This window comes from Leopardus geoffroyi, chromosome E1 (assembly GCF_018350155.1).
Source record: "Leopardus geoffroyi isolate Oge1 chromosome E1, O.geoffroyi_Oge1_pat1.0, whole genome shotgun sequence".
Taxonomy (NCBI): domain Eukaryota; kingdom Metazoa; phylum Chordata; class Mammalia; order Carnivora; family Felidae; genus Leopardus; species Leopardus geoffroyi.
Genome location: NC_059330.1, coordinates 48,274 through 75,966, shown reverse-complemented (window position 1 = coordinate 75,966; position 27,693 = coordinate 48,274). Strand labels below are relative to the sequence as shown.

General features: G+C 53.5%; 1 protein-coding gene across 5 annotated transcripts in view; it reads left to right on the top strand.

The window, feature by feature from the left end:
• The window catches only part of ZZEF1 (zinc finger ZZ-type and EF-hand domain containing 1), a 104,016-nt gene that overhangs the window by 51,391 nt on the left and 24,932 nt on the right, over positions 1-27,693 (top strand). For 3 of the 5 annotated variants that reach the window (XM_045487253.1, XM_045487252.1, XM_045487256.1), the window contains 18 exons: positions 667-868; positions 1,688-1,836; positions 2,917-3,157; positions 5,543-5,622; positions 7,729-7,822; positions 9,506-9,974; positions 10,640-10,804; positions 13,332-13,451; positions 14,095-14,289; positions 15,780-15,909; positions 17,460-17,598; positions 19,088-19,253; positions 19,795-20,057; positions 20,940-21,100; positions 24,273-24,405; positions 25,666-25,805; positions 26,333-26,610; positions 27,256-27,430. In XM_045487253.1, coding sequence (XP_045343209.1) covers positions 667-868; positions 1,688-1,836; positions 2,917-3,157; positions 5,543-5,622; positions 7,729-7,822; positions 9,506-9,974; positions 10,640-10,804; positions 13,332-13,451; positions 14,095-14,289; positions 15,780-15,909; positions 17,460-17,598; positions 19,088-19,253; positions 19,795-20,057; positions 20,940-21,100; positions 24,273-24,405; positions 25,666-25,805; positions 26,333-26,610; positions 27,256-27,430 — 3,300 coding nt within the window. The remainder of the gene's footprint in view (positions 1-666; positions 869-1,687; positions 1,837-2,916; positions 3,158-5,542; positions 5,623-7,728; positions 7,823-9,505; positions 9,975-10,639; positions 10,805-13,331; positions 13,452-14,094; positions 14,290-15,779; positions 15,910-17,459; positions 17,599-19,087; positions 19,254-19,794; positions 20,058-20,939; positions 21,101-24,272; positions 24,406-25,665; positions 25,806-26,332; positions 26,611-27,255; positions 27,431-27,693) is intronic. The other 2 variants (XM_045487255.1, XM_045487254.1) reach the window with 1 other exon arrangement.

Sequence of the window (27,693 nt, the reverse complement as noted above, 5' to 3'; positions counted from 1 at the left end):
AGGGAAGTGTTGGTCACACTCTCGTAAAAGGGAGGGCTGGTGTCAGAGTGCAAATGACAGCCAGTCGTCTGTTTTGTAGATAAAGGTATCTCGGAACGTGGCCTCGCCCCCGTTGGTTCACGTGTCGTTTCTAGCTGCTTTGGTGCTGCGGTGTAGAGTTGAGTGGTCGCAGCAGAGACCGCATGGCCCCAGAGGTCTAATAATTTACTGTCTGGCTCTTCACAGGAAACTTGCCAATCCCTGGTGTGTGTCGCATTGTCCGGTGTGAACGGGGAGTTGGGATCCTCAGCGTGCAAGGGCCAGTGGGTCCCGGAAGGCCCAGAGCATGTGGGGAGAGCCAGGAGGGCCCCACCGCGGTGGGGCCCGCACGACCTCTGGCGCGGGGTTTCCTCTCCGCTGTTGGTGGTCTTGGCAGGGAGCGGAGGGACGCACAAGCACCGTTTCTGGCCGAGATGGGCGTCCGGGGTTTAGAGAGCCTCACTAGGTGCAGGGGTGAATTTTCTGTTCCAGTCGTTGTGTTGTATGTTTCTCCTTCATCACCTCAGTGGGCGTGGCAAGATAGAATGGCGAGAATACAGACTGGCTTTGGATTTAGATTTTTGAGTCTTGGAGAACATGCCTGGTACTGAAGTGGCGCTTTCTTGTGGCTTCTGTGTTTCTCTCTAGAAAGTGACCTTTAAGGCTGGCCCGCGGCTCCAGTTCCTCTTTCACTCTGACAGCAGTAACAACGAGTGGGGCTACAAGTTCACAGTCACGGCCTACGGTCTGCCTGACGTGGCCGTGTCGTGGGCGTCGGATTTACAACTGCTTGTTTCCCGGCTGCTGGGACGCCTCGCTGCCCAGTGCATGGCGCTCAAGTCTACACACAGTGAGTCCGTGGGGGAGGGCCAGGTGGTGCCCTGTCACAGGGCCCTCTAGACCAAACGGAGTAAACCCAGTGCCCACTAGGTGTTATTTCCGTAGTTTCTTGACGTGGACTTTGGAGCCTGTCACGGAGGGCACATGGGGCACGGGGCTGGTGTTCAGCAGCATTGCTGTTGTTTTTTTCGTTCTTGTTAGTGAAATCTGGAAGCCAGAAATAGGACAAGCTCTATATCCTTTAACCACATGAGTGTTTTTGTTAAATATGGGAATGTGGATTTTGCTGTAAGGTGATTTTTCAGCTTAGTTATTAAATGCATCTGAGAAACAATAATTATAGAATAAAACCTCCTCGTGTATTTCATTTCTATTTCACTTTTTGAGGCTTTCCGATTGTAAGAGTAGAATGTCATAGAAATTGCATAATGGGAAAATCAAGGAGAAAAGCCATTCCTAGTGGGGAAAAGTATTAACATTTTAATGTATCTCCACCCAGTCTTTTTTTGCATCTGCTCATAAGCACACAAGGGTGCGTATTTAATTCTCATTTTTTTTGCAAACCAAAGCTTACACCTTGTGAGCATTTCCCGTGTCACTAAACACCTGTGCCCGGTCTCCAGCAACGCCCCGGAGCTGAGGCTGTGGCACGGGGTGGGTTCGCGGTGGGGAGGGGTGTTTATCAAGTGCCGCAGTCATGTCGCGGTAACTGCGTGGATCCCTTGCTCATCTTCGAGCGCCCAGTGGTTAAAACCTCCTTTTGGGCAGTTGACAGACTCTCGGTGTCGCCGGGAGAACAGAGCTCTCACGAGCCTTCTTCTCTTTCCAGAGTTAGGGGGCGACGTGGCCGTGCCCCCAGCAAAAATGTCAGCGGTCCTGAACTCCCCGCTGTGGAAACCGGTCTTCCGGCATCAGCTGTGTCTGGAGCTGGGATTAGCAGCCAGCTGGCCCACTAGCCCGCGCCAGGATAGTAAGGAGGTATTTACTGTCCTGGCGTCTTTCTACCTGCAGTGGAGTCCGCTCGCTCACCGTCGCCGCTTTGAATCACGAACGCCTGTGTTTGCGTCCCCCCCCACTCCCCCACCCCCCGCCAGCTGTTAGCCCCTGGAAGGCAGGGTCCACCCCTGGTTCACCTGGTGTCCACACTGCACACTCGGTGGGTGGTGGGTGTTCTGACACGGCGAGGGAGTGACCCCAGCTGAGTGGCGTAGGTGCTCAGGAAGGCTGTCTGTGCGGAGCGGCTGAACCGGCCCGTTGAGTCCGCCGCTGGTGCCCAGTGAGTCAGACGGAGCTGACTCTTGTCCGTGTTCGTGTTGCACTCTTGTCCGTGAACAGCAGCGCTCGTGGTATTTCGTCAACTAAACAAGTTTGCCTCTCGTCCCCCTTCCGTCGCCCTGCCCTCTGTCCCTGCTCTACCTCTTGTCCCTCCCTCCCCCAAGTCACTCAGAGGTTAGCTGAGGGTCCAGGGCCTCTCCCCCGCCATCCTCTTTCTGTAGATGTGGCTTTTTAGCTGCGGCATCATCTTCTCGTCCCTTGTCATCCCACTGCCGAGCACCAGTAATGGCTCCCAGTGCCCACAGGGTGAAGTCTGAGCTCCTCGGTATGACGGTCGAGGCTCTGTCCCATCTCCTTTCACCTCGCCACTCTGCCCTTTTCACCCCCACCCACCGCCCAGCCCCGGGTGAGACTTAAGGCCAGGTCAGTCTTGCCGCTGACTCTTAACTCCGGCTCAGTCTTCAGGGCCCGGCCCAAAGCCTACTCCCGCCCAGAGGCTCTTCTTCGTGGCATCAGCCGCCCCGGGGGCTCTGTCTGGTGGGCTCTCAGCACTGGGCATCCCTCCCTGGCATTTGGTGCTCGATAACCTTTTGCTCTGTGGTGGCGCTGGGTTCACGCCCTCACCGTCTCCCTACGTTTACCCTGGTTTTCAACCCGTGTACCTGTGTGGTTTCCCCAGAGCACCCCATGTTTTGTCCTTCTCCTCCGGCCCGGCAGGTGCTCGCCGAACCGTACCCCTCGAACGGCTGCGCTCACTGGGACCCGTTGTTGTTGTTGTTCCAGGTCACGTGCGTCCCCGAGGATCCCTGCCGCCGTCTCCTTCTTGAGTTTGTACAGGCAGACCCTGCCCAGAGCTGCTGTGGGCCACTGTCAGAACTGTGCAAGGGACTCATACAGGCATGTAGAAAACAGGCCCCAAAGACAGATAGAGTTGCTGGTTCCACTATTGATCAAGCTGTGAACGCCACCTTTGCTGCTCTGGTGTGTCGTACTCCAGACTTATATGAGAAGCTGCAGAAATATGGTAACTTATACTACAGGGAATATTTCTCATCCGAAGGCCAGTTGCTAAGTTTTAAGAAAGCCTATCTTAAGTGAAAATTTTAAAATATTTTCAAATATGAATGTGTTTCTACAACCGTAGACTTCATCTCATTAAGTCCTGCTCTGCCGGTCAAGAGATTCGTGACCAGTTTATAGTCAGTGGATTGTTGTGCATGGCAAGTGGCCTTGAGTTTCCTAATCGACAGGTCACTTCTTTCTCCACAAATCTCACGGAAAACTGCCAGCAAGTTTAATGGGAGGAAACCCTGACTTGGGTTTAGTCTCAAGCAAAACTGTAAACTGGGGGCCGGTGGCTCTGACCTTCCAAGAGATGCCGGTTACGCCCGGACCCGTTGAGGTCATTCGGTGCGCTGACAATCAGGGACGGGAGCGGAGGTGTCCGCTCACACCTGCACACAGAGCTCCTGTAGCGTGGGCCCTGCTCAGCCGCCTCTGTGGGCAGCATGCTCCTTGCCGTCGCGTGCACCTGTGTCCACTGTGCGTGCAGCCTGCGGCCTCATAATAATCTCTCTCCTCATCGTCTTTCAAGGGAAGAACACCTCACACTCTCCCTAGAGACGACATGGGGTGTCCCCGAGCACTTCTGTGGTGCAGATGAAACGAGCGGGGGTGGGTGGTTTCTCCCTTCTGAGCAGGTCATTGACGGCTGCTGTTACCGCGATCACCGCGAGGGTCACTGCTGCCCTTTTTGCCCGGTTCTTTGGAGCTCACTTTGCAGAGTTTATTTCCTCATTTCTAAAACATCTCCATTAATCCCTCCTCCTTCAATTCTTAACTATTTCCTTTAAGAAGCTGCTCAAGTAAACAAAATCTACATGGAGGCACAAGTGATTTATGAAAACAGCCATCCCATGGAAGAGTGTATCTCTGCTAGGGGGTGGCAATGTGTCCTGTCAGGTCTTGAAGCAAAAATCCAGTGTATGTTGTCACAATCAAATTATAGTAAGAGAGCTGGACCGTCTCAGTAGATGGACAAAAGCCTTGTGAGTTAACAGCTAGGAAGCAGGAACACCTGGCTGGTTTCATCGGTAGAGCCTGCGACTCTTGACGTCGAGGTCGTGAGTTCAATCCCCACGTTGGGAGTGGGGTCTACTTAAAGTAACAATTAAAAAACTAACCAACAAACCCCGAGAAACAAAATTTTTGGCTGGTTGCCAGTTCCCTAGCTCTTTTTCAGATTGTGTCCAGATATCACATATCTTATTTCAGGAGAGAAACACACAGTCTGATGTGGGAGCTTGAAACACTTTGCCGAATATAGGCTGTTCCCAGGATACCTGCCACTCGGGCTTTGGAGGCACCGTTGGAGGCCCTCAGTTCCTCAGGGCTGTTCACAGGTCCTGCGGGATGGGCTACTTTAAGGGTGGCCCTTGTCTAGATCACTTGGTCACCTTTGTGTAAAAGTTGGTCAACCTTTCGCACTAGAAATATATGGCAGGAGTCTTTCACCTAGACGGTAAACTACGTGAGGGCAGGGTCCAGGTCTGCGTTCGTCAGCATTGTGTCCCCAGGGCCTGGTATAGAGCCCGGCACATCCTGCATGTTCAGAAAATTGTCCTCACATCATGTGTCCACTTGCCAGAAAGCATCATGCAGTTCTGACACATTCTCCTTGGGTTTTTACAAGACAAGAAAGAAGCAGGGCTCATAGATCTTTCTTTTAAACAAACAACTTTTTTGTTATGTTTCTGATTATAAGAATAATACCCATGTAGGAACTTAAAAAGTACAGAAAAGCTTAAAATAACGATTGTAATCTCATCAGTTCAAGAACAAGTCTATTAACATGTTTCTGCATATCTACCTGGCCTTATGGTATATATGTACCTACGTGCACACTGTGTTTTAAATACTTATGTTCTTTATAAATAGATAATTTTGTTTACACTGTTTCAAAGCTGACCTCTTTTACTTAATTTATACCGTGAACCTTTTTCATGTCAATAACAATAATTATTATTTTTTTAATAACTATTTTTTATCTACTTTTAATACTCTATTTTACTTTTAATATTTTTGATAATTTACTCTCATGTTTTTACTTTAAATATTTTACCCCGTTTAATAGTGTGTCCGTTTCAGATGTTGTTCACTTGAAAAGGGTTAGTTTGAAGTAACACAGAGAACCCATTCCAGGTATCTGTGGCTTAACTGATCTTTATTACGCCCAAGCGTCTTCCTGCCCGCAATGTGTGTGCCTCAGGGAAAAGACTCTGTGTTAGTAGTGTTAGGAGGTTTAGAAACTGATTTGTGCATAAATTTGATTTGGTCGCATCATAAACTGATTTGGTTGCGGTAGTGAATTGAGCTAACTGAGCGCCCTCTCCTTATCTCCTCTCCCCAGTAAAAAGTGGGGGCCACACAGCCCTGAGCGAGGAGTTTGCACAGGTGTACTGTTTGGCAGATGGGATTCGGATATGGATGGTAAGATTTTCCTTGCATGGGACCTTTATGTATTTTGAGTTTTTCCCACCATGGTTTCGTTGTCATTAAGGTGTAACAGCCCTCTTCTCAAGAGCATAACCTTAGGAATTTTTTAAAAACTTAAGTTCAGTGACAACATGAAATGCTGTCCAATAATTTAGAACCCTTGAGATCGTAGTGTGGTGAGCGCGAAGGATGTTCAGAGGAAACGGGGTGCGTGTGGGGGGCTGTCACCCCAAAGGCCACTCTGCGGGACCTCGTGGACCAGGTGGAAAAGCACTGTGGTAGATACGGGACAACCACGCAGGGCTTTCAGTGGGGGAAGGCCACTGTCAAAGGGGGGCCCTTTCTGCATGGTAGAAAAGTGGTTCCGTAGTGAACGTTCGTTGGTGACAGCCATGAACTGGAGGAACAAAATGTGCACCGGTAGGAGGACGGATGGTGAGACCGTGTGTTGCCTGGCTGCCTCCGCGACGCTGCAGAGTGAGACGGTCACGTACGGCTGTGCCGCAGTGGGAGTGAGTGAGGCGAGCCACGTGTGTCGGCTCACACACACACACACGGGTGACGAGCAGAAACCAGTCCGAGAGGGAGGTCTGAGTGCGCTCCACCTCACGTTAAGTTGACACGCAGCCCGGGTCTGTGGCGCGTAGTGCCGATGCACAGGAATGGCGAACACCGTGCTCGGGAGATCATTTTTCTCAGGTGTGGAGATGGACCCTACGTGTTATCATTGTTTATGTGTTCGCAGTCGTCTTAAACGCTGTGTAGTGATTGGGAGGAACCCTGAAATCATGGAGGAGGGGATGGACAAGGAGACGGAGTGCAGGAGACTGACCGTGGTCCCTAGGTAAACGTGACAGCTGCTCCAGGGGTAGGATGGTCAGGCTCCGTGGCCGCTGTTGAGGGGTGCACAGTGGTGTGGCGTCCAGGACCGTTCCCGCGCTCCTGCCTTGGTGACTTGCTGGGCGCTGGAAGCATTGACCAGACGGGGGAAAGCGCTGGAAGCGTTGACCGGACGGGGGAAAGTGGCCTTGGGTCTTTGGGAGAAGGGGGTGAGTTCAGCCTGGGACGTGCTGAGGATGAGAACATACGGGTTATCAGAGACGCCTGGCGGTAGGGTTCAGCAAACGTGGAAGAATCTCACTGGTGCTTCACGGAAACGTCAAAAGAGGGATGGCAATAGCTTCACGCCATCGGCGATGTTTTTTTAAGGCGTGAGTTTACCCGGGAACAGAGAGGCCTGACCAGGATCCATAGCGATCGGAGCATACACACCAGAGGGATGGATAGATGGGGACCAAACGAACAGATTCTCAGAAGAAACTGAGAGGTTCTGCCCTCAGAACGGTGAGAGGAGGGCCAGAGCAGCGCTGGCAGAGGAGACGGGGCAGGCAGCGGCAGTCGTTGAGGACAGCGTGTCCGACACAGGCTCGTTCCGCAGGCGGCTCAGGTGAAAGGGTTTGGCAGTGGACGAGGCACAAGGTAGACCACGCTTCTGGTCTAGCGCAGCACAGACTGCGATAGCTGGACAAGACGCCAGCCTCCTTCCCCAGACCTTGGCCTCTCGGGCGGCACAGACGGCCTGCCGCCTGGGCTGTGTGCACTGTGGCTCCCGCTGTGTGACCACCGCCCCCTGCCCAGCAGGCTCGGTATCGCTTACGAGTGTCCCCTCACGCAGACAGAGGGGAGGCGAACTTTTGGTCCAACTTCAGCAGACTGGAGGTGTAACCCTAGCAAGACCCTTCGCTTCTCTAGACCTCTGCTGCCTTAGCTGCGCTTGGTCAGCTGTGGGTAACGGCCCCCCCAGCTCCAGTGTTCACAGTTTTCGAACAATGGGGTTGGGGTAAAACCCCCTCCAAACAAGGCATAGTTGAAAAGAAAGCAGTGTTGCACATACACCTGCAGACACATCCATCTTTCAAAGTCTGGCTTACTCCCAGGGCAAACAAAACCAACTCAGTCCCGTGTCCTTGGTGGCCGGACAGTAATGGTGCGGTTCTCCGTGATGTCAGTGCTGCTGGGTGTGTTTGAAGTGGCATCCTGTGGCTGTTCTGGCAGCCTGGCCCGGACAGTGTGGTCATGTGGCTCCACCTCTCCCCCCAGCTAGAGATGAAGCAGAAGTCCCTGATGAGCCTGGGGAGCGAGGCAGAAGGAAGGCATGGGTCCGAGGCTGCCGAGCTGAACCCCGAGAGCCTGGGTGAGTGCGCCACTCAGCCTTCTGTCTGCGTGGCCTAGGGAACCGGTGACCCGTCTTCTGGATTGTTTTAGTTGAAGGTGTGTTGACCTGAGGAAAGTAGGAGGACAGGAGCTACATGTAGTTTCCAAGGATGGTCACAAAGAGAAAAATGCCAGAGGAGTAATTGTTTATTTTTTTAATTTTGTTTTTTAACATTTATTTATTTGAGAGAGACAGAGCATGAGCAGGGGAGGGGCAGAGAGAGAGACACACACAGAATCCGAAGCAGGCTCCGGGCTCCGAGCTGTCAGCACAGAGCCCGGCGCGGGGCTCGAACCCACGAACCGTGAGATCATCACCTGCGCCGAAGTCGGACGCTTAACCGACTGAACCACCCAGGTGCCCCAGGAGTAATTGTTTATTAACATGACCCAAATGCTGAATCTTTCTGATTACTTCTCTTAGGAGAGAGACGTCAGGTGCTTTTGAGCTACAGCTTGTTCATGCGTTCAGAGTGTGCTCTCACTGAGTGTTCAGTAGATTAAGGAATTACCTGCTAATTTCTTAGTGTTATCATGGTCAGTTTAAAAACTCTTACTACTTTAAGCACCTGGGTGGCTTAGTCGGTTAAGTATCCGACTTCGGCTCAGATCATGATCCCCAGTTCTTGGGTTCGAACCTCACATCCAGCCCTGTGCCAACAGCTTGCTCAGAGCCTTGGAGCCTGCTTCGGATTCTGTCTCCTTCTCTCTCTGTCCCTCCCCTGCTCTCTGACTCTCAAAAATAAATAAATGTTTAAAAAAAATTTTTTTTTAAATAAAACCTCTTTTATTTTATTTTATTTTATTTTATTTATTTTTTTTAATTTTTTTTTTCAACGTTTATTTATTTTTGGGACAGAGAGAGACAGAGCATGAACGGGGGAGGGGCAGAGAGAGAGGGAGACACAGAATCGGAAACAGGCTCCAGGCTCTGAGCCATCAGCCCAGAGCCCGACGCGGGGCTCGAACCCACGGACCGCGAGATCGCGACCTGGCTGAAGTCGGACGCTTAACCGACTGCGCCACCCAGGCGCCCCAAAACCTCTTTTATTTTAGAGAAATGTGTTGAAGCATTTAGGTGAAATAGTGTGATATTGTGGTCTGCATGGAAATAATCCAGGGAGGCAGCGGCTAGTGAGATGAGACTGGCATTGGGCTGGCGTTAGGGGTGCACAGTGGGGTCCTTATACTCTTCTCTCTGCATGTTAGAAAACATCCACAATAAAACTTTAAAAAAAAATTTTTTTAATGTTTATTTACTTTTGAGAGAGAGAGAGAGAGAGGGAGAGAGACAGTGTGAGCAGGGGAGGGGCAGAAAGAGAGGGAGAGACAGAATCCGAAGCAGGCTTCAGGCTCCGAGCTGTTAGCACAGAGCCCGACGCGGGGCTCGAACCCACGAGCTGTGAGATCGAGACCTGAGCTGAAGTCGGACGCAGGCGCCCCAGTAAAACTTCTTTTTAAGTGTGATGACAGTGCTGGGGAGATTTTGACCTGTACAGTGAGACAAAGGTTTATTTTCTTCAGTAGATGTGTATATCACTGTGGTAACCGAGGCATTTCTCGTCTTAAATTACAGAGTTTATATAGATTGTTTTCTCTCCAGAAGTAAGCAGTAAGTTTAGTTTTGACTTTTTTCACTACCTTCCTTGCTGTTTGCATTTAGCGAAAGAGTGTATTCAGAAGAGTCTGCTGTTGCTAAGATTTTTGCCCATGGGAGTGAGTTCAGAAGAAAGCCGTGACAAGTTGGCGGCCACAGATGACGTGGATCACCTGCAGCCACGCGACAGGCGCCCGAGGACGAGCTCCGTGGTGGAGGAGCATTTCCAGGCCTCGCTGTCTCCCGTGGAAGCGGCCACTCCTGCCGTGAGGGACGGGGGTCCCGGCTCGGAAGCGCAGCCACGCCTGCCCCCCGGCAGCGGCCCCCCGGCCTCAGAGGTGCCCCCTGCCGCCACTGAGGAGCCCTCGTCACCTTCCGCTCCCACCCGGCGGCCTCCCTTCACCCGAGGGCGACTCCGGCTGCTCTCCTTCCGGTCAGTGGAGGAGGCCAGACCGGCGCCCACAGTGAAAGAGAAGTACCCCCTGCTGAGGGATGTCCTGGACTTCATCAAGGACCAGTCCCTCTCCCACGAGAGGTGAGCCGGGCAGCGTCTTCCCAGCACCTTCTCTTTTCGAGCTGTAGGCACCCGGGCTGGTCAGAAGCTTGAGGTTCACGTGAAGGCAAGCAAGTAATACTTGAAAGAGAGATTGAGATTTGTTCTAGAATGTTCAATGAAAAATCGGGTGATTATTTTTTTTCTTTTAGAGGTGTATTTTGTCATTTCAGATTTGCACGTTACACTGTATGAAAATTGCACCTCAGTAATGTCCTGCTAGGGTGAAAAGAAACATTTGTTATGGTGGCTGTCGTTTATAGATGTGTCTTTTTTAATTCTGGGAGAAACTTAGGATTTGATACTTTCTGGCAGAATTATATACCTGTGGACCTACGTCTCTGGAAGTATTGCATTTGCATGTTTTAATTTCCCCGTCCTGAGAGTTGAAACTTTGTGTCTGTGGGGCAGTAAAGAACCCAACGTTCCTTTTTGATGACTGAATTTGTTAGTCTGGGCTGGGGGGGCTTCTGGACCGTTGGCGGGAGCCGCTTTGTGTTGCTGCTGGGCAGTGACTAAAAGTAGCCAAGAGGTGCTGGTCCCCCTCCCGAGTGACCTTTCTGACGCCCTCACGGCAGTCCTTCCGTGTTGTTAACATGCCCCCGCTTGAGCTCTCTCGGTGCCCCTGACTTGGGTTCTGTGTTCAGTGTTGTGAAGGTTCTCTCCTGGAGGAAAGCCCAAGCGCAGAGCGTCCTCGAAGTCCTGAGGATAGTTCAGTACTGCGCGGAGTCCCTCGGGCAGCCGCACTGCTTCCAGCCGCCGTGCATTCTCTTCCTGCTGGAACTTCTGACCTGCCAGAAAGAGTTTACCAAGTAAGTCCAACGTCCATACCTGCAAGGAACACAGGCAGGGGTGGTTTTAAAGAAACCCTGATTGTCTTCTTTAATCAGTAACTCGTATTTCCGTGGAGGATGCAAATGTATGTTTTTGGTCAGTTCTCTCATCCTGTGGAGAAAGGGGTTCTGTCCTTTTAGCGAGTACATACCAGATACGAGTTCGCTCCTCCTGATGAGTTTATCAGCTGTATTTGACCAGACAGTGAGGGTTGTATTCCCTCGTACCCGTGCCCATCAGTCAGCTCCTGGAAGCCGTGAGCTGGCTTTAATTTTCTTCTACAGTAAGGACACGAAGTGTTTCACAAGGTTGTTCTCATAGCTCAGTCAGTATTTCCTGAGCACTCTGCCGGGCGCTGTTCTAGGCGATGTATGTGCAGCCGTGGACAAGGCAGGCAGGATTCTTGTTCTGATGGAGCTTGTATTTTATGGAGGAGAGACAGACAATAACAGAAGTCCATCCATCCATCCATTCGTCTATGTAATCTGCCCGTCCTGGACAGTGATACACAGTAATGCGGTGAAGCTGCTGTCGTGTAGGTGGGGGTGGTCAGGGAGCAGGCTGAGAAGACGGCCTGTGAACCGAGAGCTCAGGTTGAACTCAGGGAAAAGCACTGAAGGCCGAAGGAACAGGGCAGAGGCCTTCGGGCAGGGGCTTAGCCCGGGGAACAGAACGAAAGCCAGCGTGCCTGAGTGAGGGAGGATGGGAGGAGACCCGCTCAGGAAATTAGGCAGGGCTCAGGTGATGTACGTCTTTGTAGGACATGATTTAAGGTGTTTGGGTTTCATACTGAGTCGTAGATGGGGGACCCCAAGCCCGGGAGGAGCATACTGGCGTTTGCGTTTATGAAAGACCCTTCTGGCTGCTCTCTGGGAAAGCGTGGGCAGAAGCAAAGTAGTTGGTGGATGGTGATGCGCTTTCCTGAGGGGAAGAGAATGGAAAAGCAGATCGGGGAGAAGACCAAAGTTGTTTGGTGTGTGTGGTTCGAGCTGCCTCTTTCACACCCGAATACAGATATCCAGGCAGTAAGGGTAAAGGGTCTGACGTTCTGCAAAGAAGCCAGGGATAGGGACAGAGTCTCAGCCCATAGGTGATCTTTAAAGCCGTGAGACCGGATGGCCAAGAAAGAGGGCAGAGGTGGACAAGAATGGGCTCAGGACTGAGCATGAAGGGCATCTCTTTATTCAGAGCTGAGGAAGAGGGGTCAGCTGAGGAGATCAGGAAGGAGTGGCCATCAGGAGCGAACACTGGGGATGGTGGGTCATAGAAGCTGAGAGAAGAATGTGTCGTACGCTGACGTGGGAGGTTGCACCACGTGAAAACACACTGGGTCTGCTGCAGTCTCATCGGGGCCATGGGGCCGAAACCCCGGGCGCGCCGGGTTGAGAGGAAAATGGGGCGTGTAAAATGGAGGGAGAGACCACAGACAATCATTTCGAGAACTTTGGCCTCAAAGAGGAGCAGAGGACAGGGGCAGAAATACAGGGGAAGTGGGATCAACGGAGGGTTTTTAAGAGGTGTCAGAGCGTTTCGTATGCTGGCGGGAGAGCATCGGTTTGAGGCGCACTTGATGCATGGCAGGTACCGTGTGGCTCCAAGGGGTCGGCTTGCACAGAGCCCAGGAGGCCGGCTGTGGCTGCAGGGGGGGGGTCACAGCATGGATGGAGGCACAGAGACGGGGGACGCCCGTGTGACCTTTCCATCTTTAAACAGAACGGCAGAGTCATCAGCTAAACGTGAAGGGTTGGGAGGAGTGGCGGCCATTTAAGGAGAGGCAGGGGGGGTCGAAAGTAACACCAAGTGAGAAAGGCAGGCTTGACTGCCTGAGAGCTTTGAGCGCTTGTTTGAGAGGTGCCTCTTCCAGCGACACGGTGCTGTGCGGTGCTGGCGCCTGTGTAGGGTTCCCGGGCGAGTGTGTGGTGAGGGGGCGTGGGGTCTCAGCTGGGTCTGCGGCCCAGATCAGGGAGGCACGGGTGGCAGTGGGCGCGAAGTGACGTCCTGGGTCATCAGGGAGGAGTAGGTCCTGTGGTGTGTAGGGCTCCTTGGGGCTGAAGTCGCTGCTGTGGGGGTCGGGTCGCAGAGAGGGTGGGCAGGCTGCTCTCAGGTGAGGGTCTCAGAGGTGATGCCATCACCGTGGTGACAAGGGTCAAGGTGGAATCTGTGAGGGGAGGCGAGGGTGGGTGTGGCTGACGAGGGCGGAGTACTTAACCCAGAACCCGAGACCCTCGGTGGTGGTGGCCAGCCATCAGATGGGGGCAGGTTTATATTAAGAGAGAGAGAGAGAGAAACGATTGCCGCCCCTCACTCCTGGCGCCGGCCCCCCGGCCCCCCCACCCCCACCCGTGGCCCTGCTTTGCCGTTGCTCCCAGCGACTGCACTTGTGCTCAGGTCCCCGGCCAGTTTGTGCGGGCGCCGCGTCTTGGCTCTTTTTCCTGTAAGGAATCACAATTATTAAGTACGCGGTGGCTTGGCAATCAGGCGATCAGTGTTTTCCTCTGTTTCTAGTTATTTTGGACACTTGGAGGGCTGTGGCGCAGACCTGCACCAAGAGATTCGAGACACTTACTACCAGTTTGTTCTGTTTTTGGTCAAAGCGGTTAAAGGATTCAGCAGCATGAACGACAGGTACCGTATAACTGCGCCATTTCCAGAGAAAGCGTTCTTCCTGCTTTTTCTGATTTTAGAAGAAATACGTGTTCGGTGTTGAAAATATGGAAAAACAGAGTTAAAAAAAGTTGTGGTCCCTGCTCTTACCATCTTGAGCTCATTGCCAACCTACTGTATACTCTGTCCCAGCTTCTTTTCTGTGTGGTGTGAGCGTTTTCAAGGGGATGGTTCTCGGTCCATGTAGGGATTTCCAACCTGTCATTTTAGTTTCAGATGTATTAGGTGCAGTCTTAGAATTTGAGTGGAGAGCCCTTCCCCAGGTGCCTCCACAGTAGGTGCTTCAGACAGAAACCTCGAATCAAACGGTCTCCCTCTCCTCCTACGCTGACCGACCTGGGCTAATTCGGGACTGGCCCCCATCTTGCTGTTTATCGGGAGGTGATCTTTACGGCTCCGTCCTTGGCCGTAAAACGCCCCCTGAGGTAGGCCTGGCAGGGCAGACGCCTCACTTCGTGCTTCTGGAGCTCTTGCCGAGCTGTGCTTTGACGAGGGCTTGTGTGGGGTGTGTGCAGTTTGGAAGGACCAGCCGTCCCGTCTGCTCTCCACCTGCAGACACAGCGGGTCGTGACTTGCATTGTCTTGTCCCCCTGGCGATGGACAGCGTTCACAAATTGCACCGTCATGGGCTCTCTAGGTCCCTGCTGCCTGCCTTGTCCTGTGTGCAGACAGCCCTGCTTCATCTTCTGGACATGGGCTGGGAACCTGGCGACCTCGCTTTCTTTGTGGACATTCAGCTACCAGATCTCCTCATGACAATGACACAAGAGAACATAAGTGTCCACGACAGTGTGATCAGGTACGAACCCGGTCCTGCGTCTGCGGCTCCTCGAGCGGATCGTGAGTCCTGGGGTCGCAGCTGGGTTCCTCTGGTTAGGCTCCTCCCTGTGTAGTGTCCTGGCTCGGGCACAGACCAGCCGGGTGACTTTGAGCAGGTACTCGGAGCCCGCTCTGCCTCAGTTCCCTCCTCCTCCCGCCTGGAGATAATAATGGTACCTACCTCCCAGGATTGTTGTGAAGGGCAGGTGAGTTCTGTTTCTCAGGGGTGAGAACAGGGTCTGGTGCGAGGAAGCGTATGTGAGTTGGTGGTGGTGGGATTGGGACCTTGGAGGACAAGGACCCTCCGCGTTTTTGGACACCCTGGTACCGCTTGTGGAATCCGAGAAGCCTTTTCTCTATTCTTTGGTCATGTCCATATAGGGTTTTAGCCACTCTACCCTCTTGCGTATTGTAAAGACTTAGTTTATGAGAAGAAAATAGTATGCGGATTTTCTTTCCTTTCCACTTTTAATGTCTCCTCCCTGCTCAAGTCCACTTACCCAGGAGCCAGTCGTGTCTGTAGAAAAGACAGAACAAAACGAGAGAAGGAAGGCAAGGGGAGAGGCTTCGCTTTGTCAGACATTCTGGGGAAGGAGGTGGCACAACAGCCATCTCCTCATTCCCCAGAGCCTGGCGTCGCCCTCTGTGAGGGGACGCAGCCGGGGTGGGGGTGAGGGGGTCAGCCAGGTAGTCCCACCCCCCGACCCTGCCACTTCCCTCCGTGCCCCGCCCAGAGTGGAGTCTGTTGTGTTCGCATTTAGGGGCGAGCAAATCCCTTTGTATGTAAAATTCTGGTGCTAAAACAAACTATGAACTGAAGTTACGGAAATCTATAATTTTTTTGATCTAAAAGGAGCCCATGGGAGTATCTATATGAAATTCTTCTTTGAAAGGAGGAAACTGAGGGGCACCTGGGTGGCTCAGCTGGTTAAGCCTCCGATTTCGATTTCGGCTCAGGTCATAATCTCACAGCCCCTGAGTTCGAGCCCCGTGTCGGGCTCTGTGCCGACAGCCAGGAGCCTGGAGCTGCTTCGGATTCTGTGTCTCCCTCTCTCTCTGCCCCGACCCCGCTCACGCTCTGTCTGTCTCTGTCAAAAATAAATAAACGTTAAGAAAAAATGCCATGAAACGAGGACACTGAGCAGAGCGGAGTGTGGTGCCAGGGCCTCAGAGCAGCTGACGGGAGAGCCAGAGCCCGGGTCTCCCGCCTGCCTCTCTTGCTGGAGCTGAAAAAGTTCGCTGTGGCTCCAGTGCCTGGCACAGAATAGGGTCAGCACGAACGGCTCGCAGGTGCACTTGTGCCCTGGGGGCACACCTTTCAGGCTCCGGCTCCTCACCCACTGTCGTCTGTTCCTTCTCGCTGCCTGCCGTGTACCTCTCGGCAATCTGGCGGTCCTGGGACGTCTTCGCGCGGCAGCGTGAAGGGGCCAGTCTGCTCCCCAGCGTGCTTTTCTCTCTGTGTCCTTGCAGCCAGTGGAGTGAAGACGATGAGCTTGCTGATGCCAAGCAGAACTCAGAATGGATGGACGAGTGTCAGGATGGCATGTTTGAGGCCTGGTATGAAAAAATAGCCCAGGAAGACCCAGAGAAGCAGAGGAAAGTAAGACCTCTCAACTGGAGTAATCTGAAGTGATTTGCTGGGAGTTTGGAGAGGAGAGTCTGCCCGGGGGGTGCCCGCAGGCCGGCTCCCGAGGGTCCCGGTGGTACAGCCTGAGGGGCCCCGAAGCCCGGATTGACCTCCCTCCGAGTGCAGCTCCCTCCTGGAGAACCGGACTCCCAGAGTGTGGGCTCGCGAGGGGCCCACGTCTTCCTCCCTCCACCGAGAGAAGTGCTGAAAGCCCTGGGCCCCGGTGTCCTCGGGCAGCACACCCTCTTCCCGTAGGCAGGTGACGTAGGGAGCCACGTCGCAGTCGTGGGCCGCCCGGCAAGCTTGGGAGCAGCCGAGCGCCCAGTCAGAGTTCCGTGGTCCAGACGCGCGGAGGCACCGGGCTCCGACAGCCTGCCGTGTCCGTCTCCGCGTTCGGTGTGGACCCATCACTGCCACACTGTGCCAGGCATCTCCTGCCTCAGATTCGATCATTTTCTCAGGATCGCGTGCCTACTGTGTGCCAGTTAACGGTGGTCACGTAGCACCTTTGTGGTGCTCAGATGGGGCACGCCCACGTGGCCTCAGCGAGTCTTCTCTCTCCTGTGGTAGTGTCTTACCGAGAGCCATCAGTAGCTCTAAGGTGGTGTGGCTTGTGTGCTCTGATTTACTTCCTGCTCTCCAGGCGGTCCTGAGGCCTGCAGCTCCTTTCCAGTAAAACCGGTGCTTTTGCTCATGCCGAGGTGCCCCTGCCTCCCCGCCCCCCGTGGAAGGTTTCCCTTTCACGCGCCTGCAAACAGCGCGTCCTCGGCAGTGTTTCCTGTTTCTCTGACGCTGCTCCGTCCAACCAAGTACCCAGGCTAGAAATCTGGATGCTGTCCTTGACCTCTCCCTTCCGCAGCCCCACGTCCAGTCTGTCCCCAAGGTGCCGCACCTCGGCCTCCCTAGCGTCTGTCAGGCCTGCCCGCCTTTCACCGCCCTTGTGTCACGGAGCTGCTTTGACAGCCACTCCCGTGGCCAGTCTGCCGGACTGTGGTCTTGCCTCTTGCAGTCCATCCCCAACTCGGTAGCCAGAGGAACTTTTAGAAAGCTCAGAGATCGTTCCTCCACCTGCTTCCCCCGCGTTGTACCGCCTTTTACACTCAGGTACTGAATTACTGACAGTCTTATGAACCACCGTCCCGCTGTCTCATTCCCTCCTGTAGAACTTGCTACCGATGGTGTTTGTCATGCCTGTCACGCTCACCCCCACCCAGCTGACACCCGTTTGTCCCTCAGGTCTCAGCCGAGGACTCACCTCCTTTGAAAACCCTTCACGCCCTTCCCAACGGCCGCTGATACCCTCTGCAGGGTTCTCTCGGCCCCTGACTTTGCCCGTCGGGGCTATCGTCAGTCTGTATCGTCACCAGAGGGGGTTCCCGAGTAGACGGCAGTCCCTCCCTCTTCTCTCCCTGGCACCTGCTGCAGGGCGGAGCGCTCGCGAACCTCTCCCAGGACGACTGGGTCAATGGGCAGCGGCCACGTTGGGAGGTCCATCGGCTAACTGCGTTGCCTTCGCCTTACAGATGCACATGTTCATTGCCCGCTACTCTGAGCTGCTGCATGTGGACATCTCCTGCGACGGGTGTGACGAGATCGCGCCCTGGCACCGCTACCGGTGTCTGCAGTGCAGCGACATGGATCTCTGCACGACCTGCTTCCTAGGTACGCGCCGCGGTCCAAGCGGGCCGTGCCCAGAGGTGATAGTCGTGCTGTTTTCCGTGACCGGGTCGGTTTTTCTCACTCCCCTTGTGCTGAATAGAGAGACTGCCCGGGGTGTGCTCTGACTGGTTGGCAGATAGGAGTCGCATCTCCTGGGTGAATGAGAAGCTCCAGAGCTGTGGCCTGACGGGCTTCTGGCTTCTGTCAAGCTGGGTGTAGTCGCTCAGTAAACACACAGGACCCACGAATGCACAGTCAGCTGAGTCTGCAGAACGTTACTTTTCTCTCCGAATCACGCAGCGTGTCCAAGTGGTCGAGTACACAGAATCAGACCTCAGAAATCCTTGAATATGCCTGATGTGCAGGTGCTGAAGTAAAGCACATTGACAATCGTGGGCATCTGAGTGCTCTGTACACATGGCCCGGTCCCAGAAGGTATAGCCCCATCCTGGGAAGCGGCTACAGTTTTAGCAGGAGCTAAACGGGACACGCCTACAGAATATATATCCCAGGACACGAATGCTGAGTTCCTGATGAGTGACCGAGTGTTCTGGAAAAGTTCAGAGGTCATAGTAATCGGTGTTGCAGGGGAGGCTCGTGAGGAAGTGTGAATTGTGGGCTGTGACTTCGTCTCTGAAGAAAGTCAGAGCTGGGCGATGTGAAGGTGGTGCATCACTGCCCAAAGCAGAGCAAGTCCGGAGACAGAGGAGTGAGCACCTGTAGTGTGTCTAGAGTCTTTCCAGCTGAGTGACGGACCGCGGCAGGCGAGGCCCAGGCTGGGGCCCTGGGGTCATTGGCTGGCGTGTTGGAACAAACCTACAGACAGTGGCGTGTTGACACAATCAGATCTCTCCTGGAGGGAGGTGGCTCCGGCCTTATAGGAGTTTCCTTTGGGGACTCGGTCTCAGCAGTGACCAAGGGTTGTTGCCTGGACCAGCTTCGTGGTGGCGGGAGCAGCAGGGGTCAGATGTGAGGAGCGGTGAACAGGGTGTGCGATGGGGCACGGAGACCCACGGGATGCGAACGCTGTTTCTCACTCACAGGGTTTGAGATTGTGGGGTCTTTTTCCCTGTGTGAGTCTGGAACGAAAAAGTGAGAGCACAGACCCGAACACTTCTCCGTGCTTGTTAACGGGAACACACAGTAGATGCTTCATGTTTGTCGGAGGAGGGGGTCACACAGGAGACAGCTCGCAGATGGGTACGCGGTCTTGTTTCTGCCAGGTGGTGGTCACAATGGGAATTTGTAATACGTTCGATCAGGCTCTGTGTGGCGCCAGGAAAGGGGGGATTGATCCGTGGTACCATGGCTAAGAAGTTCTGTGCTGAGCATACTGTTGATGTGCTCGGAGCCACTGGGCGGAACAGCCTGGTGACTCCTGACATCCTGAGCGGTAACTCGGCAGAGCCCTGCTTCTAGATTGGTTTGTGTTTGGAAACTAGCCCTTGTAAGAGCCCTTTGCCTGATCCGCCTCCCGTGGCTGTTTCCCCAGGTGGGGTGAAGCCCGAGGGCCACGGAGATAACCACGAGATGGTCAGCATGGAGTTTACCTGTGACCAGTGCCAGGGTTTGATCATCGGCCGGAGGATGAATTGCAATGTGTGTGATGACTTTGATCTCTGCTACGGGTGCTATGCGGCGAAGAAATACTCCTATGGGTATGCCTCCTTTTTTTCTTTAACAGATTTCAAACGTGCCTACGAGTAAAGAGACCAGTATGCTGAATCCCCCACATACCCGTTATCCAGATTTAACAGTTAGGGAGATTTTGCTATGTGTGCTTAGCTTATTCCTTTTTGTTCTTTGTTAAAGTATTTTAAAACAAATCACTGATCTTAAATCATTTCCTTCATTCATACTCCACATCCGTTCTAAAAATTATAAACGTTTTTTCACGTTACCAAAATGATATCACACTTTGCAAATGTCACAAAAGGAATTCTACATCAGCTAGTTTGCCTAGAGAGTCTTCTGCCAGGGAGGGGGTGAGGGGTTGTGAAATCCTGAAATGGTATGACAGCGTTTGTGTTGGTTCATTTTCCTGGGGAGAGGGCTCGTACCTGTGTTTATACTTCCAGTTAGCACGGCCTTAGAGGTCACAACGCCCAGCAGTGACCGTGCACGCACCCCCGCTGAGGCCCCGTTTCTCGATTCGAGCCTCACAGAGGCCCGTGGGCCGTAATTGTGTCTTCTTTGCAGCCATCTGCCCACCCACAGTGTCACGGCTCATCCGATGGTGACCATCCGGATCAGCGACCGGCAGAGGCTCATCCAGCCTTACATCCACAACTACGCCTGGCTGCTCTTCGCCGCGCTGGCTCTCTATAGCACCCACCTGGCCAGCGCAGAGGATGCGGGCGGTGAGAGGCTGGATTCCCGGGCCCGCAGCAGCGCCGCGGCCCTGCACAGCCAGTGCATGCAGCTTGTGGGGGACTGTCTGATGAAGGCTCACCAGGGAAAAGGTGATTGTCGCTCGTGCACCGAAACCAGACCAGCTCCCAGCCGCTTGTGCAGGAAAAGCCTCACTAGCAGTGAAATGCCGTGCTCGGTTAGAGGCAACCCAATCCGCTTTTGCACGGGAGACGCTCACCCTGGTGTGGAGCTCATTCCAGACTCTCACATGCATTTGAGGAAGATTGTCACATTAAAACGCACTTAGTGCCTCTAAAATATTTACACGAAGTTGAAAAAAAAAAAAGACACAAAAGCTACCCGTTGAAACTCGTACTGTCTGTGGATGAAGTATCTAGTGTTTGGATCTACCAGACTTAACTTTGCCAAAGGAATAGTTTTTAGCCCGGAGCACACATCCGCTTCACGCGACTGCGTTCTGCATGAGAGCACTTTGTAATTAAAGTCGTTCGCCTCATAAAATCTCTAGACGATTCTGACTTGACTGCGGAGTGCTAAGGAGAACATAGCGTGAATGTTACTTCTGACATGTTCCGGTCCTTCCACAGTAAGGGACGACCTCTTCTAGAAAACGCTGAGGACATCAGACCTGTGTTGGGTGGCAGGGGGGCAACACCAGTGCTTTGGAGCCGTCTTGTTACCTGTTTGCCGGTGGGAGTTTAGAAATCTAGTTGTGTGGGGCAGTGGTTTCCTGGGTAGACAGTCGTGTTGTGTCTCCAGTCTTCTGCTGTTAGTGAAGCACAGGCCTTCGTCACCGTTGAGGCTTTTGGTGCCTGAGGTCAGGTGTGCGTGCCGGAGAGCTTTGTGCTCTGGTTTGCTCTGTGGAGAGCCCGGCCGTCTACTTCCGTAGAGGAGCAGTGACTGTTGGCACCTGCGGGAATTAACCCTTGTTGTAAAATGTGTAACCATTCCCTTATTTGTTCCCCTCGTAGGTCTGAAAGCCCTAGCTCTTCTCGGGGTACTGCCAGATGGTGACGCTAGTCCTCAAAGTCAGGCCCCGCCCGTCGCTGTGCCCGCCCACACACCGGAGGAGGAGAGAGCGGTCCGGGTCGCTGAGGGCCCGTCACACACTGGCCCTTCTCCGCACGACACTGTACGTCACAGTTCGTTCCTGTGCACCATGTCGGGTCGAGAGGGGGAGCCATTCTGAGCGGGGAGCAGAACAGAGAGGTGAAGGCCGCAGACGCTCTTGACCCAGGTGTCCCGGGTTCCGGCCCCTGCCCTGTCCGATCCTGGGCACGTGACCACCACGTGTCCTCCACTTTCTCGTCTGTGAAGCGGGGTGAGAATAGTAATACCTGCTTCCTAGGGTTGTTCTGAGCGTTTGCACACATGACACGGTGAGCTGATGTGCGTAAAGTGCTGGAAACTGTGTTCACAGTGCATTCTGTGTCAGTGTTAACGGCTCCTGTCGCCTGCTCTGGCGGGGTCCCGAGGCCGGAAGGCTACGCACCGAAAGGGACTTGTTCCTGCCCGTGGCGAGCCCTGTGCGTAGGAAGCGGTGTTCACAGTCGGCCCGCAGGCAGGGAACACGATGTGCTGTCTGTGTGCCAGGTAGACACAGTGGTTCGCGTACGTCTGTCTAAGTAGAGGGGAAGGCTTTCTGGATTCACTTGGAGCCAGTGATTGCGATCCGAAGGATGGTTTTGTGGAAAAGCACCGCATACCTTCTGTGATGCTGCCTCCGAAGCTTGAGTTGGTGCCGGGAGTGCCCTTGACTTTGCCTCGGGAGCTGCTCATGTTTCTGTCCTCTCTGTCATGCTCACCAGTTCAAGGATCCCCCGTTTGATGGTTGTGGCTCACCGTGATCCCATTGTCCTTTAGAGGAAGACAAAAGTAAAGATGGCTGGTGAAAACTTGAGAGTTTTGTCACCTTCACTCAGCCAGGGAGCCAGCACAAGACAGGCGGCACAAGCTTCCGACCAGTCTCTGACGTGCTGGCGTTTCTGACCACAAAACTCTGGGCAGCATGTCAACCACCCACAGGTGGTGGTGGGGCAGAGAGGACGTTGTCAGCAGGGATAGCCTCCACCCTGAGCCTGGGGCAGTTATGTCTTCCTGTGAGCTCCTGGCATCTCAGGACAGGCTGCCTTGAGCTCTCTGCTCCCTGTGTATCTCCTGTTCCTTTATTTGCCTCAGAATGGCCTAGATGAATTTTTTTTATTCAGCGGATTAAACGCTGTTATTTTGGGGGAACCTAGCCAGCTCAGTCCGTAGAGCGTGTGACTGTTGATCTCAGGGTTGTATATTCAAGCCCCACGTTGGGTGTAGAGCTTACTTAAAAATAAAATCTAGGGGCGCCTGGGTGGCTCAGTCGGTTGGGCAGCCGACCCAAGCCGAATGGGTTTCCAGCCGCAGCCTGCGCACTTACTACCGTGCGGCTGGTGTGCGTTATTCAGCGTCGCCGTGCTTCGGTTTCTGTCTGTGAGATGCAGGCACACGACGGTGCTCACCCACAATGCCACCCTGCAGGTAAGGGCGCGAATACGGGCCGGCGCGAGGGGCTCTACTCCCACACGGTAGTCACTACACCTCAGTGCTGCTGTGGTGACATGGAGACTATTTGTTGGGAGTGCAAGCTGGTGGAGCCTCTCTGGAGCGCAGTACGGAAGCTCCTCAAAAAGTTCAAAGCAGGGGCGCCTGGGTGGGTCCGTCAGTTGGGCGTCCGACTTCGGCTCACGTCATGATCTCACAGTCTGTGGGTTCGAGCCCCGCGTCGGGCTCTGTGCCGACAGCTCGGAGCCTGGACCAGCCTGCTTCAGATTCTGTGTCTCCCTCTCTCTCTCTCTACCCATTCCCTGCTTGCTCTCTATGTCTCTCTCCCTCCCTCCCTCCCTCTCTCTCTCTCTCTCTCTATCTTTCTCTGAAATGATAAACCTTAAAAAAAATTTTAAATAAAATAAAATCTATGAAATATATTACTTTTCATTACACGTCTTGATGCTCAGATTGTCCCATGTTTGGCCTGTGGAAGCTCCTTCCTGCTGGCCTCTGTATCCTTCTGATGTGTCTTTTTCTTTGAGCACTTCCTTAATTTTTGTTGCAGAAAGGTGTTTCAGGCTCTTCTTAGAGGCTTTCCCTGGCCCAGGGGAAAAGGCCTAAGGAAACACCGGTCGAGGGCTGTCATCCTACCGATCTAGGCAGCTCACTGCCTGACTCTTGAGCCCAGGAAGGCCTCCCGGCTCCAGCAAGAGCCCCCTTAACAAGGCTCCTTGCCAAAATAAAAATCTCAGAAATGTAAGCTCAGTGTTCTAGAAGGACACTTTCTTTTTTTCTTTTTCCCAAGAGAAGGACTTTCTGTAAGTGGCTTCTAAAAGCTAAGTAGGATGGGGGCACCTGAGTGGCTCGGATGGTTAAGCATCCGACTCTTGACTTCCGCTCAGGTCATGATCTCACGGTTCGTGAGATTGAGGCCTGAGTCAGACTCTGCTGATGGCGTGGAGTCTGGGATTCTGCCTTCTTCCCTCTCTGACCACCACCCCCCCCCACACACTTGCTCTCTATCTCTCTCTCGAAATACATAAAAATAAACTTACAAAAAAAGCTAAGTAGAATGTACTCGAGGTTTGTACTATGGCCATCGCTAATGGAACTGTGGGCTCTGGTGCAAGGGCATTTGGGAGACGTTTGGGGGATGGGTTGCAGTGATGGCTGTCTTAATTAGAGCACAGATTTATCGTCAGAAATGAGGCACATTTTATTAAGGAATTCAAAAGTATTTCGGTCCATAAAGACTGGCTAGGGGCGCCTGGGTGGCGCAGTCGGTTAAGCGTCCGACTTCAGCCAGGTCACGATCTCGCGGTCTGTGAGTTCGAGCCCCGCGTCGGGCTCTGGGCTGATGGCTCAGAGCCTGGAGCCTGTTTCCGATTCTGTGTCTCCCTCTCTCTCTGCCCCTCCCCCGTTCATGCTCTGTCTCTCTCTGTCCCAAAAATAAATAAACGTTGAAAAAAAAAAAATTAAAAAAAAAAAAAAAGACTGGCTAGTGATTTTAAAAATTGAATCGTATTACAACATTAATGAGCAAACTTAAAAAAAATTTTTTGAAGCAGGGGAGGGGCAGAGGGAGACACAGAGAGAGAGGATCCCAAGCAGGCTGCACACACAGCACAGAGCCCGACACGGGGATCAGTACCACAACCGTGAGATCATGACCTGAGCTGAAATCAAGAGTCGGACGGACACTCAACCTTCTGAGCCGCCCAGGCACCCCAAATGAGTAAACTTCTATTATAAGAAACCTTCATTCTGTTGCGTTTTGTTTTCAGGGAAAGAGAGATGGTCACAAGAAGGTCAGACCTTTCGACTGCAAGCAGAGGAGTAAGGAGGACGAAGGTGCATCTTTAATGAAGGATCCCGCACGCCAGACTCAAGTTTCAGACTCACCTGCAGGGCTTCCAGGTGAAGATTCTTCGATCGTGACCTTGATCTCTTTTGTCTGAAATGCACACAGACCCATCCCTCGGCTGTTTGTTGCACACAGTTTCAAACTGGCTAGCAACCAAGGGCACACGGTTTCTCATTTCGTATCGGATGGTACTGCTAACACTTTGCCTGCTTTCCTCCTTTGTTATTCCCTAATTACGGAGGGCCTTCCGTGTGCCAAGCCCTGTGCTAGACTGTGGGGATGCGACAGGGACCAAGTCAGACAGACACGCGGGTCCCTGCCACGGTGCTTGTGGTCTGGGAGGGTGTCGAGCACGGTGCGGTGACTGTAATTGGAAGTGAGACGTGGCTCTGTCCAGAAGAGAGGTGTGAGCGGTGGCGACCGGTGTCTAACCGGAACAACCGTATCCACAGGAAGCCTTGTAAAGGTCAGGCTGCGAGGGACCTCAGCCGTGCTAGGACCTGCTGTGGGGAGAGACTTGGAGGGCAGGCGGGGCAGTAGCAGATCAGGCCCCAGAGTGGGAGCCGCCAGGCGACTGCAGGGGAGCGTCCCGCCGGCAGACGGGCGTGGGTGGAGGAGAGCCCTAGGGGTTGCCGCGTCCTCTACTGAGGAGGGCCTCGGCCGACTGCCCGGGGCTGGCAGCAACAGGGTCGGAGCTGCGTTCCCAGAAGATTGATGAGCCCAGAGATGGAGGTGCGTGCTGTGGGCTGCAGAACCTCCTCGTCGGGGTGGGCAGCGTGTGTCTCCCTAGCCTGCTCCATGATGGAGGCAGGAGTGGGCACCAGGCATCCTGCCCCGTCCGTGGGGCCAGCCCTCAGCAGGGGCTGATGGGCGTCTTCGCGGTGCAGCCGGCTGACACTCCTCATTGGCCCAGGCCCTCTTTGGTCTGCGCAAGTGCCAGCGTCCCGGTCCACATACAGAGTATTCATCCATCAGGCGTCCTCTGGGCACCTGCTATGCTCGAGAAACATTTCTAGGTACTTGTGACACATCACTGAAGGACAGTAAAAATCTGGAAGGGAAGACATAATAAATACCAGCGATTTGGTTTGTTGAAAGGTAACCAGTTAGCATGAGCACAGACTAGCAGCGTCAGGGGAACGGCGACTGCAGAGGCCGGGTGCCCTGTGTTTTAGGAGGGCAGTCGGGGGGGGCCCCCTTGAGCAGGACGCGTTCAGCAAAGTCTAAGTTTCGTTCTCATGCGGCAGCTTACTTGCTGCTTGTACGTGCACAGAACCTGGCAAGACCTGAAAGTTTGATGTTTTACAACTCAGATGCTGACACTTCAGTCGTGTCCTCTCAGAAGCCCGTCGAGGAAAAGGCAGTTACTCCCAGCCCGGAGCAGGTGTTTGCCGAGTGTTCCCAGAAGAGGATTTTGGGATTGCTGGCGGCCATGTTACCTCCCTTAAAGTTGGTAAGAGACAGTGGTACTTTCTTTTCTGGAAGAGGGGTGGTAGTTTTGTGGGAGAGACCACCTGTTACTAGCAGTCATCTGTGTGTCCCGGAGAGTAGCATAATAAGTTCCAAGTGGGATTGTAAGAGGATACCGGAAGGGGCATCTGGTGGCTCAGTCCGTTAAGCGTCCGACTTTGGCTGGGCTCGTGATCTCACAGCTCTTGAGTTGCAGCCCCACGCGTCGGGTTAACTGCGGTCAGCACAGAGCCCTCTTTGGATCTTCTGTCCCCTTCTCTCTCTGCCCTTCCCCCACTGGTGCCCTCGTGCTCTCTCGCTCTCAAAATAAATAAATAAACTTAAAAAAAAAGAAAAAAGATGATACCTGAGAATGTCTTTTCTCGCCTGATTGTGCGTAGCTGTTGAGGGAAGATACCGCACGGCCCCTGTGTGCTAGCCAGGTGTACCTAGCACGTGAGGGGTTCGGTGTGCAGTTGATGAGGTTACACGGGCTCCGTGTTGAGTAGGTGTTTCTCCTTCTCTTGGCAGGACCCCGCGGTCCCCGTGATAGACCTGGAGCGTGCCCTCCCACTCATGTTTCAGGTTGTCATCTCGAACGCAGGCCACCTGAACGAAACCTACCACCTCACGCTGGGTCTTCTCGGCCAGTTAATCACCCGCCTTTTACCAGCAGAGGTGGATGCTGCCGTGGTGAAGGTCCTCTCCGCCAAGCACACCTTGTTTGCAGCGGGGGACAGTTCCGTCGCGCCAGATGGCTGGAAGACCACCCACCTGCTCTTCAGCCTGGGAGCCGTGTGTCTGGACAGGTAGCCCCCCCGCCCCCCGCGCCCTGTCCCACCTTGCTGTCCATCTGCTTAAGTCCGTGGTCCGGCCCTCGATTCACTCCCGTGTGCTGTTGTCCAGGCATCTCTTGTGAGAATAAAATTAGTTTGATTAGAAATAGTGTCACCTGACATTCACATTGTCCTTAAAACAGCTGTGTGGTCGGGGCGCTGTCTGCCGATTCAACTTTCTGATGATATATACATTCTGGTTGTTCTTCCCTGGCAGCAGTAAGTGTGGGCTTGGAGGTTGAAGCAAATAGGTCAGTTTTTACTGTAAAAGTAACAGTCACAATTCCAAATTGGGAAAACAGAAAAGGAGAAAAAAATCACCCCAGCCGCACCATCTTAACGCACCTGGTCCTGTTTCAATATATTTCCTTCTGAGCTCTTTTTTTCTGTGTGTGAATGTGAGTGCACAAGTGCACTTGGACGTGTGACTGTTTTTACAGAGTTTTTTTTAAACGTAGCTGTAGGCTGAGCGTGTAGGTAACAGAGGGGTCGTTCGGGTCGCTTAAACTAACGGGCGAGTGGCTCTCGGGCAGGCGGCTGCACCTGCCGTGGAGTGTCGTGAGCTCTGCGGAGTTGACTTTAGAGGCTGCACCACCTAACGGAGCTCTCGCCTTCCAGCCGGGTGGGCTTGGACTGGGCCTGCTCCATGGCGGAGATCCTGCGGTCCCTCAGCGGTGCCCCCCTGTGGCGTGACGTCATCGCCACCTTCACGGACCACTGCATCAAGCAGCTGCCGTTCCAGCTGAAGCACACCAACATCTTCACCCTGCTTGTGCTGGTTGGCATCCCCCAGGTACGCCTCTTTGGAGGCTGGGCCACGTCTTCCCACCCTCCGCCCGCACGGCAGGGTCTCTGCAGCATGTGTCTTGGGGAGTTTCCTCCCTTCAGGTATATGATTTGCATGTACAGGATTGCTGGGTTTTCAAGATTATGGGATGGTCTGTTCTACTGCATTTTTAATAGGTTAGGCACTTGACTCATTTGTTAGCCAGTAGCTGGCTTTGACTAGCAGGTAACTCATGCGTGAAGTTACACAGAACCTCGGGGTAGCTGTCT